At 45.1% G+C, this 11,233-nt stretch overlaps 1 protein-coding gene across 1 annotated transcript; it reads left to right on the top strand.

Moving 5' to 3' along the window:
• The first annotated feature begins 1,825 nt into the window (after window positions 1-1,825).
• On the top strand, window positions 1,826-10,958 carry KLF6 (KLF transcription factor 6). Its single transcript, XM_063324456.1, has 4 exons — window positions 1,826-2,353; window positions 5,262-5,835; window positions 7,560-7,683; window positions 8,103-10,958. Exons 1-4 carry the CDS (start codon window positions 2,252-2,254, stop codon window positions 8,152-8,154), a joined length of 852 nt encoding a protein of 283 aa, XP_063180526.1. The 5' UTR covers window positions 1,826-2,251; the 3' UTR covers window positions 8,155-10,958.
• The last annotated feature ends 275 nt before the right edge of the window (window positions 10,959-11,233 follow it).

Raw genomic sequence — 11,233 nt, 5'->3', positions numbered from 1 at the left:
CCAGGCCACAAAATATTTAACTCTGCAGAACTAAAAGTAGGCTCAAGTAAGGTGTAGAATTCATCTATTTAAGAGGACTTTTTTTTTTTTCCTTCTGCACTTTTCTTTGGAGGATCTGGTTTGACCGCAAGTAGACACAAACCTATCTGCACTATCTGTTGTCCGCAAGGCAATTTTGGATGTATATTTATGCGTTTGGCCACATGAAGCCAAGTAAAGCATTACTGACTAAACCCAGTGGGCTTAGTCCTCTGGATTTAGATGTTTTGAGTCTTCAGCATTGGCCTGTTTTTCTAAACATAAAATAATGCTCTAATTGACCTTAGTTTTTTTTTTTTTTTTTTCATAGACACAGGAAAACCCAACCATGAACGCCATTTGTTTGTTTACTGAATCGCTGTATTAATAGTTTATGAGGGGCTAGGGGATGGAAAGTCAGACTGACATTTTCACACCTGCAATCACTAGCTCACAGAAGACAGCCGGCAGAAGAAACAAGCATTAAATGCTTTAGTTACCATCTGTAGGTAACCAGCAACAGATACAGAGAAAAGTGGGGAAATGGGAATAACAGAGTAGAGATTATGATGGAAACATCAGCGGAAAATTAGAAGTCCCTTAGTAAAAGAAACGCATTAGGAGTGTTTGTTCCATCTGCTGGCCACTCCTTTGGAAAGCTAACCATCACATTCTTTTAAATTATATTAAGACGCCCGCATCATCGACAGGTCTAGTCTTAAAAAAGCTGGTGCTCTGATAACAACATGCAAGCTTCTGTGCTTGGGTGTAAGCGGGCAGCAACGAACGAACTTTTCCTGGAGCAGCTCTGTCAGATGGTGCAGGCCAGGAGGGGGACACTCACGACACCCACCCCCAGGCTGGCTGCGTGGCCCTGGCCCAGGGAGGTCTCCATGCAGAACCCCATTATGATCACCCTGTCCTGCCTGGAGATCCAGCTCCCTCCCTGCAGTGCCAACGATGTCCTCTGCCATCTCTTGGGGGACAGAGAAATTAACTTTCTAGCCCTCCCGCTCCCTGGGAAAGATTGGTCCCGGAGCACGTAGATGTTGCCTTGAAGCCTTGTGAGCAAGGTGCCACAGAGGGGTTCATGGTGACACCACCCCACAATAAAACTGGACACCTTCACACAGGTGACGGCCACAGGACGGCCAGGCAACCACGGCTCCCCGCGCCAGGAACTGGCGCGGGGAGCCGTGGTTGCCTGGCCGTCCTGTGGCGAGGCCCCGCACCACGGAGGAGGTTTCCCCGGCCGGGGCGAGCCCAGCCTCCCCTCACGGCCGCCGCCGGAGCCGCCTGACAGGTCGGGCGGCCCCGCAGCGCCCTCCGCGCCCGCCGCCGGCAGCGCAACACAGCGGCCGCCGGCCCCGCTCCCCTCCCCCGCGCGCGGCCGCCTCCCCACACGAAAAATTATGAAGAGGAAAAAAAAAAAAAAAGAAAAAAAAAAAAAAAGAAGCAGAAGCAGCCGCTTCCCCGGCTTTATATACCCTGCTAAAAATAGCCTGCCGCCCATCCCGCCAATCAGGAGGGGCCGAATTTCGAATCGAGCCAATGGCGGGAGCCGTCACGGCCCGGCTCGGTCACGCCAGGAGGAGCCGCGGTGCCACGGCGGGCGGTGATTGGGCGGCTCTGACATCATTGGCGGGAGGGGGGCGGGGCGGGGCCGGAGGAGATTGGGCGGTGGGGCGGTGTCACGGGGGCTCACGCGGGGCGGGGCGGGGCCAAGCCGGGGGGGGGTGGGAGCTCGGGGACGGGGGGGGGGGAGCGGGCGGGATCGCGGGGCGGGGGCGGCGGCGCGGCCGGGCAGAGCTTTGAATAGGGAAGTTTGGCGGGGGGTGACACTCGCAGTCGGCGCCGTGTTTGCAAAATATTTGGGTCCGCTCCTGCGCAAGGGTCCGCCGCCGGCCGCGGGAGGGGAGAGCGAGCGAGCGAGCGAGCCGCCGCGGGAGACGTCGTGCCGTGCCGTGCGATTAAACTTTGCATGAAACTTTGGGTCTTTTTTCCTCCCTAAGCTCCTCAAGGAATTAATATATACCAATATATATATCTCTCTATATATACAATTATTTTTTTTTTCTTCTGTGGAGGAAGGGGGGGGGCTTGGAAACGGAGAGCCAGAGGTTTGACACCCCCCCGCACACACCCCCCCTTCTCAAGCCCTGCACATAAAGAAGGAGGCATCTCTATTTTCGGTGAAACCAGCACTGACTTTTTGTTTGTTGCGACTCGCGACATGGATGTGCTCCCAATGTGCAGCATCTTCCAGGAACTCCAGATTGTGCACGACACGGGTTACTTCTCAGCCTTGCCGTCCCTGGAGGAATATTGGCAACAGGTAAACGAGGATGTCGATGTTGTTGTTGTTGTTGTCGGGGTGTATTTTCTTTTTTTTTTCTTTTTAAGCCGTATTAAAGGATGAGCGGATTTAAAAAAAAAAAAAAAAAGCCCAAGTGTCAGGAACGAGTTTGGGGAGAATTGAGCACAAATACGTAGGGATGTTTTGAAGCAGGTGTTTTGGTTTAAAATAACACGGCTTTTTTTGGGGGAAAGAGTTCCCGAGGTGGATATAAGGAGCTGCGCAGCTCCGGCTCTCCTCGTTCACCGCCGGCGGCCCGCTCCGCTCCGCGCACCGCTCCGCAGCCCGGCTCCGCGCTCCGCTGCGCGCTCCGCTCCGCACCGAGTCCTGGCAAAAGTTTTGCGCTTGTACCAGGTCCAACCTCCACAGCTGGGGCTTGTCATCCGAGCTCCCTGCCTTGGCCAAGGGCTGCCCTTCGTCCCTTGCTGTGGTGGTTTGTTTTTTTTTCAATTGTTACTTTAATTTTTCTTTTTTCCTGGCGATGATGGGGGAAAAGCCCACCAGGAGTGTGTGTAGGCATATGTACCCATATCCGTGTGCCTGTGTGTATCTCTGTGTACAATGGAGCCGTTTCCCAGCGCAGGGAGCTTTGCAGAGTCCGTGAGTTGTCAGTCATATGACAGCGATCCCCTTGTGCTAATTGCCTTGGTCGGGAAGGAGGAAGAACGGAGCCTCCTTCCCTTTAATGGACATATTTTGTTGCGCCTTTTTTTTCCCCCTTTCCCCCCCCCCCCCTTATTTTTTTTCCCCTTCCTTTTTTCTCCCCCTGGGTTCGATCCAGGCAGCGGGCTGGCCGGAGCCGCGGTGCCCGGCCGGCTGCAGCGGGGAGCCGGGGCCGGTGTCTGCGCTCCCCCCGCCGGCAGCCGGTCAGCCCCGACGGCCGGCTCGGTACCTGCTGGCCTTGCAGAAGGACGGAGCAGCCTTTCCGAGGAGGCTGCGATGCCAAGTGTTACAACCTTCACACGCTTGTTAATTGCATGCAATGCCTTGGGTTTGTGTGTTTTGTTGGGTTTTTGTTTTGGTTTTTTTTTTTTATTTCCCAGCCCCCCCCCGCCTTCCCCCTTCCAGCGAGGCAGCTTCGTAGGACGTGATTGAAATGGAGCTAAGTAGTTTCCTTCAGGCATTTGGGTTTTTGGCGAAGGGCCAGCCCTCCTTCCCAGTAGCATTCAGAGGCATTTAAACTCGGCGAGAGCTTCGCTCCGGTCCCCATTACTAATCAACCTAATGAGGAATTTAAATTAGCCGGGAATATGAAAGTTTGACACGATCTTAATAAATGCTTTTTTAACCCGTTTTCACGGAAAATCAACACGCTATTGTGTTGTCCCCGTTGAAACCCTTTTTATTTTTAACGTGCATTGCAACCCAGTTACCTAATTATAGACAAATACGTAAATAATGTGTGCAGCGATGGGGCTGTTCGGCGTGGGTTTTTTTGGGTTTTTTTCCGTATTTTTGCCCACTCTCCTCGCCTGCCCAGAACATGTGACCCAGTTTAGTTAAGTGGTGCTGGGGGGAGAAGGGAGGCTGCTCCCATGGCAGCTCTGCTCTTGGACAGATGGGAAGGGGCTGCGAAGGGAATGTGTGGCATTTGGGATCAGGTTTTGCTACCGGGCTTGGAAGAGATGATCTTGCTAAAATAAGTAGTTTGGTATGGAAACTTGGTGTGTCCATTTTCTGTGTAAAGCTTCCGTATGGATCATTTCCTATAGTGGAAAGAATAATCCCAAAACACCAAAACATCAGCTTGTTGCCATAACAGTTCATACCCCGGTTTTGTTTTTGTTTTTGTTTTTTTTTTTGTTCTCTGAAAATGGCTAGAAAGTCAGCAGGGTGAATTGAAATTGAAAACCACAGTTTCACCCATTTAGGGTGGTTTTGTTTTTTGTTTTGTTTCGTTTCATGGAGTAGAGGGGAATGCAGTTGGGGGGGGAAGTTGTCCATGTACTGTTGCATGTATATTTGAACAGAGTACTTTCTTGGCAGATGGTCAGGGTTTTAAAAGGAAGTCTCCTTTGGCATTGCGTGAAAGAAAGAGAGAGATGACTCATACAGTTGCACTCTTGGCCAGTAGATAAAGTTCTTGTTCATTGTGGGACTCCCAGCAGGACCTCAGAGTAATTTCCCGTTTTGCATCCTATAGAATAGGCCATTTCTATTCTGGAACTTTTTTCTCCCCTCACCTCTGTTGTTGAAGTTCCCCGTGTTCCTCCGAACACGCACGGGAGCAGTTGGAGTTACGTGGCGTGCATGCCAGCGTGCTTGGAAATGACATTCTTTGAAAGTCGAGTGTGCTGCGTTCTCATGCACAGGAAATGGGAGGATGTCTGCTGCTCCATTGATGTCCCCAGAAGACGGACCGGCAGCTCTGCAGCCGTGCTGAAATGTGGCTTTGTTTTCTGACACAGCGTTTGGGTTTTAACTGTGTGTCAGAGCACATTGTGTTCAGTTGGGTCCTTTCAGCCTCCTGTTTGTGTGAGAGAGATACAAAACAACTTGAAATTAGACGGGGCGCGAGAGCAAAGTGTAATTATTTGTTGTGGTTCTCTATGGTCCTTTTCAACGTCAGCCTACTGAAAACACAGATTTCATGATGAGAGTGATGATAATTTGACTGACTCATTAGAATGCTATTTTGGAAACCAAAGCTGACTTGCACCTTCAGCTGTGCATTTGAACTCCTGCCCAGGTCTCGAAAACCGATTTCTTTTCATCGTAACAGTCACCTACTTACGGCTGGAGGAGCCTTTAATTTGTTTTGAACCTGGAAACCTCAAATCGAACGTACTACATTCCTGCATGCTTTTTGAAGTGTAAAATACAATTGGGTTTATTTTGAAGCAAGCTTGTAACTTTTCTCTTTTTTTCTTCCTTCTCTTTCACCTAGACATGTTTGGAGCTGGAACGGTATCTTCAAAGTGAGCCCTGTTATGTTTCTGCATCTGAAATCAAATTTGATAGCCAAGAGGATCTCTGGACCAAAATTATTCTGGCACGTGAGAAAAAGGAGGAATCTGAACTGAAGAGCACGTGTGTCCCAAAAGAGGACAATCTTACTAGTCAGAACTTAGAGACCAACAGTTTGAATTCTGACGTGAGCAGCGAATCTTCAGACAGCTCTGAGGAGCTCTCGCCCACGACAAAGTTTACCTCTGACCCTATAAGCGATGTTTTAGCCAGTTCAGGAAACTTGAGTTCGTCTGTCACTTCCACTCCCCCTTCATCTCCTGAGCTGAGCAAGGAGCCTTCTTCCCAGCTATGGAATTGTACGCCGGGTGAGTTGCATTCACCGGGGAAAATTCGTACCGGTACCGCTGGAAAGACTGCAGAAAAAGGTACACCCTCCAATGGTGACACTTCGCCAGATGGCAGAAGGCGTGTTCACAGGTGTCATTTTAACGGTTGCAGGAAAGTTTACACCAAAAGTTCACATCTGAAAGCACATCAGCGCACTCATACAGGTTAGTAACCGTATGCTTATTAAGAGTTGGCAAGTACTGTAGGGAATACCCCTGACGGTGGTGGTGTCACAGCGTTACACAATCACTGGGTGGGAGCCCAGGTTTGGAGAAATGATGTAATAGTAGTAGAGGCTTACCAGCATGGACGACATCACTTCCTCATTCTCTTCGTAAGCGAGCTGAAGCCAAGACAGTTGGCGTAGATTGGTCCACTGTCATAGCAAATAGGAGCCACTCATCAAAATAGGCAATAGTTGGGAAACTGCAGCGGCGTGTGGTCATCAAGAGCAAAGGTCTAGCCAAAATAGGCACTAGACCTCTGTTGACGTTTATTTCTAAAGCAAACACAAGCTGGGGCTTTCTTGCAAAAAAAACCAGCGTCATATCCAAAAATTGGTCAGATCACTAAATACTGTAAGAGCTTGTTTTCATGGTTTGGTCTACACCGGTCCATTCAATCAGACATCCCAAGGCCTTGATTATATAAAGTATAGCTATAGTTGTAAATCATTTAACAGTTTTGTGTGCCATTGTTAATAGCAAAAATCTTGGAAAGCCACAGTGTGTTTTAGTGCTTCTAACAGCTCTGCCTAATTGGACTTGGAAATGTATGATTTACTGTATAATTTCATCCCAAAATACTGAGCAACAGCATTTTATTGTTACGGAACCTGAACTAAAAATACCAATCCTGTATGTTATTGGGAAAGAACGTGAGGAAGATAGACACTTCAGGGCTTTTATAAATATTTTATGGTTGAAGTAGCATGCTGATTTGCTTGTTTGAGCATTATCATTTGATATCTCTTTGCAACAGCAGTTAGATATGTAGAGCTGCGCCTTGACTCAATAGTCATCGCTTGGCTTGAGGAATTGGCCTGGCGTTCTTGGTATACCAATCCAAAGACCTATATGGGTGGGGTTTTTTTGCCCCAAGATGTGGAAGGAGAATTCAAGGAAAAAGATGATATTTTGACTCATGAGCTCAACATTTTGTGGCTTTTATGGGAAGTCTGAGCAAGCTCGGATGCTCCCATTGTCATGCAGAAGTCAGATAAAATTATTTCAAGAGGAAAAAACAACTTCCACTGAAACCGTGGTGGTTGAGCAGACATAAATAGCTGCCGGCTCAGAAGTATTGCAGTACTGTTGTCCTGTTGCTGTCTGGCTGAGAACGTTCCTGTGAATGGAAGTGGTATTTCTTGAATGCTGAAATAGCAGTGTTCAGAGTGGCGTACAGGCTTTTCCAAGAATATGTGGCTCAGCAGAAAGGAGGTTGCATGTTATGCAGATGAGTGAGTGACAGAGGGCTTTGATGCAATACAGTAGCCTAATTGCATTTTGGAGCCTAGCTGTGCTGTCTTTAATCACCTTTATGAGGTGAATGATACCTGTTTGGGAGTCAGCCTACTATTACGGATGAACAGGAATGGTAGAAGGTTGGATTTCTTTGTTTTCCGTGAGCCTGTTTAATCACTTTTTTTTTCTTCCTTAAATAAGAATGAGGTTATTTGATGTGCTGTTGCAGCAAAATAGTTAAGTAGGAATCAGGTGGATGAATTTTGCAAGCCTTCTTTGCCTACATCTTCTGAAGCATTTATATAGGTTAAATAAAATTGGCTGTCTTTGGGGGGTGGAGGAGGTTCACATAGAAAATGAATGGGATAGCACCTATCTTTCTTTGAATGAAGTCACGACTAATGTGTAATCTGCTTTCTTTGTAGGGGAAAAGCCTTACAGATGTTCATGGGAAGGGTGTGAGTGGCGTTTTGCAAGAAGTGATGAATTAACCAGACACTTCAGAAAGCACACTGGTGCCAAGCCTTTTAAATGTAGTCACTGTGACAGGTATGTGACTGAAACGCGCCTTTTTAAAGAGTTATTTTTAATGCTTGTTGAAAAGTGAGCCTGGGCTGCTTTTTACTTTTGAAAGAATCGTTTGGGAACGCAATTGTGTCTGGTATTTTTAAGGGATTATTGTATATTTAGACTGGAAGAAAAAACCTTTCCTTTTTACTAGTCATGGGGATGTGGTTTGTAGCCTGATGTTGCAGATAGGTGTTGAGAAGTCCCTAGTGTTACCACCCATCTGCCCAGGTGCCCACAGACACCTTGAGTGCTCCCGTGTATCCAGGGAATGCCAAATCCCTCCTCCACGAGCTGTGGCTTGGAGCAGCAGAGCAAGGGGGGGGTGCCTCAGCCACGCATACGGTGTTGTGTGTGCCAGTAACCGTGGGCTAACGTGCACCTTGACTCTTGCCTTGCAGGTGTTTTTCCAGGTCTGACCACCTGGCCCTTCACATGAAGAGACACCTCTGAATGGGTCAAGAGGTGAATCCTGCGGGCTAAGAGGCGTCAAGGTTGAAGAGCCTTGAGCGGAGGGATGCGTGTTCCAGCCAAAGCATGCCATTTTGCACCCTACCCAGTTGCCTCCAGGACCTCACTTCCTTGAAGGTCTTTTGAGGGCTAATAAGTCATGTAAGAAACGGCATAGCAACCGCGGTGCGTGATGTTTGGGGTTTCCTGGACTCATACACTGGTATCTAACCTTCTGAGTGGCTCCTAAGCCTTTGCCGTGAGCATGTGCACTGAGAATGTTAATGATTGGGCGACTGTATGCGATGAGGATCTCTTGATGACTGTATGCCGAGGCACATTTTTTTTCTTGTGGTTGTTTTATAACTGTAAGAGAAAAAAAATAGTCTGAATGTCTTGTATGTGAGGAATATCTCGTGAGATGGGACGACCACCAATCATTTCCAAGGGGTGGGGGGAGGGGTGTCTGCACCTTTTTAGAGGGAAAACGGAGAGGGAAAGGGGGGAATAAAAAGAGTCAGGATGCCAGAATAGAGATGGGGGACCTCCCCGTTCCTGTGTGAGAGGAGCTTTAGGTGTCTGGTGCAGCTATTAAACGTGCAATGTGTCAAGTAGCTTGTTTTACTTGCTACAGAGCTCATTTGTAATCCATTGTATAAGCTGTGTATTTACAAATGTAACACAACTATAACTTTTCATTATAATACAAAGGTTATTGCATGGTTCTGGGGAACTATATGCTTTTCCATTCTTTAATCAGGACTGCAGTTTTGATTCCAGTTAAGAGCAGCTAAAATACAATTGGTCTAATGTTACATAATGTATGGAACATGAATAATTTTTTCTGTTGGGTGGATACAACCACTATTGGTTAGAAACTGATTTTTCTCATGCAGCTAATTTTTCTCTTATTTATGCCTTGAGGACTAACTTCTGGTTTTCTAGCTGTTAATGCACTGTTGACCTTAATAATGGTGCCTTATGCAAGTGACCTTCTCTTGTAGGGGGTCTTATACAGGGGTATGGGTGATGCATGCTTTATTAAGGCTCTCTTTTCACCTGGCATTGTACTGTATCAAATGTATAATATGAGGGGAAAAAAAGGTTACTTCCAGGGTCCTCCTTCACAAAGACAAATATAGAGAAAAGTCGTTCATGTCAGTACAGTATTTGTTTAACTTAGACAATTTGACTGTGTTACAGTATAATGCATATGCCAATTGAATACCTGACCAGTTCTGCCACCTTGAGACTTTTTTTATATTGACCTTGCACAACAACTGTGTATATACACACCCCAACTGTACTTAATATGTCAAGTTTTCATACATATTAAAGATACAGAAGTATTAAAAGATGTATTTGCTTAAAAGGCACAAGTTTCACATCTATATATCTAGCTATCTGTTGGTCATACAGAAAGAAACTATATTACTTTTTTTTTAAAAGTGGGCAGAAGAATAATTGTGTATGTATATTTGTGTGTACAGTCTGTGTATGTGTGTATATATATAGATAATATATAAATATTTTTTTTAAAAGGAAAAAAATTAGAACACATAGCTAGAAAATGCCACAGCCCATCAAAATATTCCCTCTCCCCCTCCTGCAATACGGTCATTAAGGAGACAAAGAAATGAAAGATACAGTTAATTAAAATCTAGCATTTTTAGAGGCTTTACCTTTAGCTTAATGGTATGCTAAAGGCTTTGTTGGCATTCAGTCCTTCTCAGACTGCTGACTGTGTTTTGTAGTTACTAGGTTGTCTGGAATAGCGTATCTGTGGCCATTTAAGAATGATATGAACCGAATATTGGCATGCTAAAAGAATATTAGCTGTGTGCAGATGAAATACGCTCGGGTTTTGGCCTTCCAGCTTACTGGAGGACCTGTGAGTGAGCTAGTCATTGTGGTGGTTGAGCTCTAATTTTACATAGTTCAGCTGAAATAAAGACTGTTTTTTCCTAGAGTAGAAATAGTCTGTCCAAAAACAGTATTTTTTTTTTTTTTTAAACCAGCTCACTACAGTCGATGCAATGAAACATGTGACCTGTTTCTTTTTCTATTTATTATTGGTCTTGCTTACTATGCTAATATTTTAGTATATCTTCCTGGAAATGTATGTAGATAAGTGGTTTAAAAAAAAAAGTATATGCAAGTGATCTGGTTCTAAGGAACACACAGGCTTATATCATTCTCATTTCATTTTTGGTTTAAATTGCCTGAAATTGCACTTTTTTTTTTTCTCCCCCTAAACAAACAAAATTTCCGAGAAAATGGATTTCTATTTAGGGTTGGGTTTTGTTGTGTTTTTAACTCCTTGTTTGCATTGTCCTTGGCTTAGCCATAATTCTTATAAGTAAGAAAGTAAACAAAAGCAAATATAAACAAACAAAAAAAGACCAACCCCAAACAAAAAAACTTAAACTTGCACTGGCTTGTCTCAATTGTGAAATAACCATCAGACTTGTGTGGATGGGGTGGGGCTGTGTGCCATATGTCAAATGCCTGTAATTTTCTTTATAAGCAAGTACATTTTGTTCAGGTGATAACTGAGCCTCAATCAAGCTGAAAAATAAAAAAAAATAAAACATTTTTGCTTGAAATTTAAGAAGAAAAAGTTTCTATTAGTGAAATTTCTTTTTTTGGTTTTGAAGCACCCTGTTATCTAAAGAATCTCTTTGTAAGATTTTTGTAAAAATTTTGTTTTACAAGATTTTATTTGAAATTGTTTTTTGCAAGATTGTTATATTTCTGTATGAATGTATTTTTTATTGGAATAACATAAAAAGAAATTCTTATCAGCATCACGTGTCTGGTTTCATCTTTCTCCTCTCTGACATCCTGAACACTAAACAATGTCAAGTACTATATTGACGCTTTGCCTTGAGTCACCTGGTCACCAGTACAGACGCCTTTGGGTCGGGTTGCTTTGTGGAATATAAGTTCTCATGAGAAAATAATTTTGGCAGTAGACCCTAAAAGTTCTTCTGTATCTGAAAAGCTGTTGTTGACTCATCTTTTGTTGCAGCGGAATAAATAGTTAACATGATTGTTACTGTAGGGCTGCACCTCTGCTCCA

This window comes from Chroicocephalus ridibundus, chromosome 2 (assembly GCF_963924245.1).
Source record: "Chroicocephalus ridibundus chromosome 2, bChrRid1.1, whole genome shotgun sequence".
In the NCBI taxonomy this organism is placed as follows: domain Eukaryota; kingdom Metazoa; phylum Chordata; class Aves; order Charadriiformes; family Laridae; genus Chroicocephalus; species Chroicocephalus ridibundus.
Note: the sequence above shows the minus strand (reverse complement) of the source record. Positions and strands in the feature narration are given on the sequence as shown.

Excerpts from the sequence above, each read along its gene's own strand:
- KLF6 (XM_063324456.1), top strand. The coding sequence starts at position 2,252 with ATGGATGTGCTCCCAATGTGCAGCATCTTCCAGGAACTCCAGATTGTG. Across the intron at positions 2,354-5,261 it reads TGGAGGAATATTGGCAACAG|ACATGTTTGGAGCTGGAACG; the intron begins GTAAACGAGGAT and ends TCTTTCACCTAG. Across the intron at positions 5,836-7,559 it reads ACATCAGCGCACTCATACAG|GGGAAAAGCCTTACAGATGT; the intron begins GTTAGTAACCGT and ends CTTTCTTTGTAG.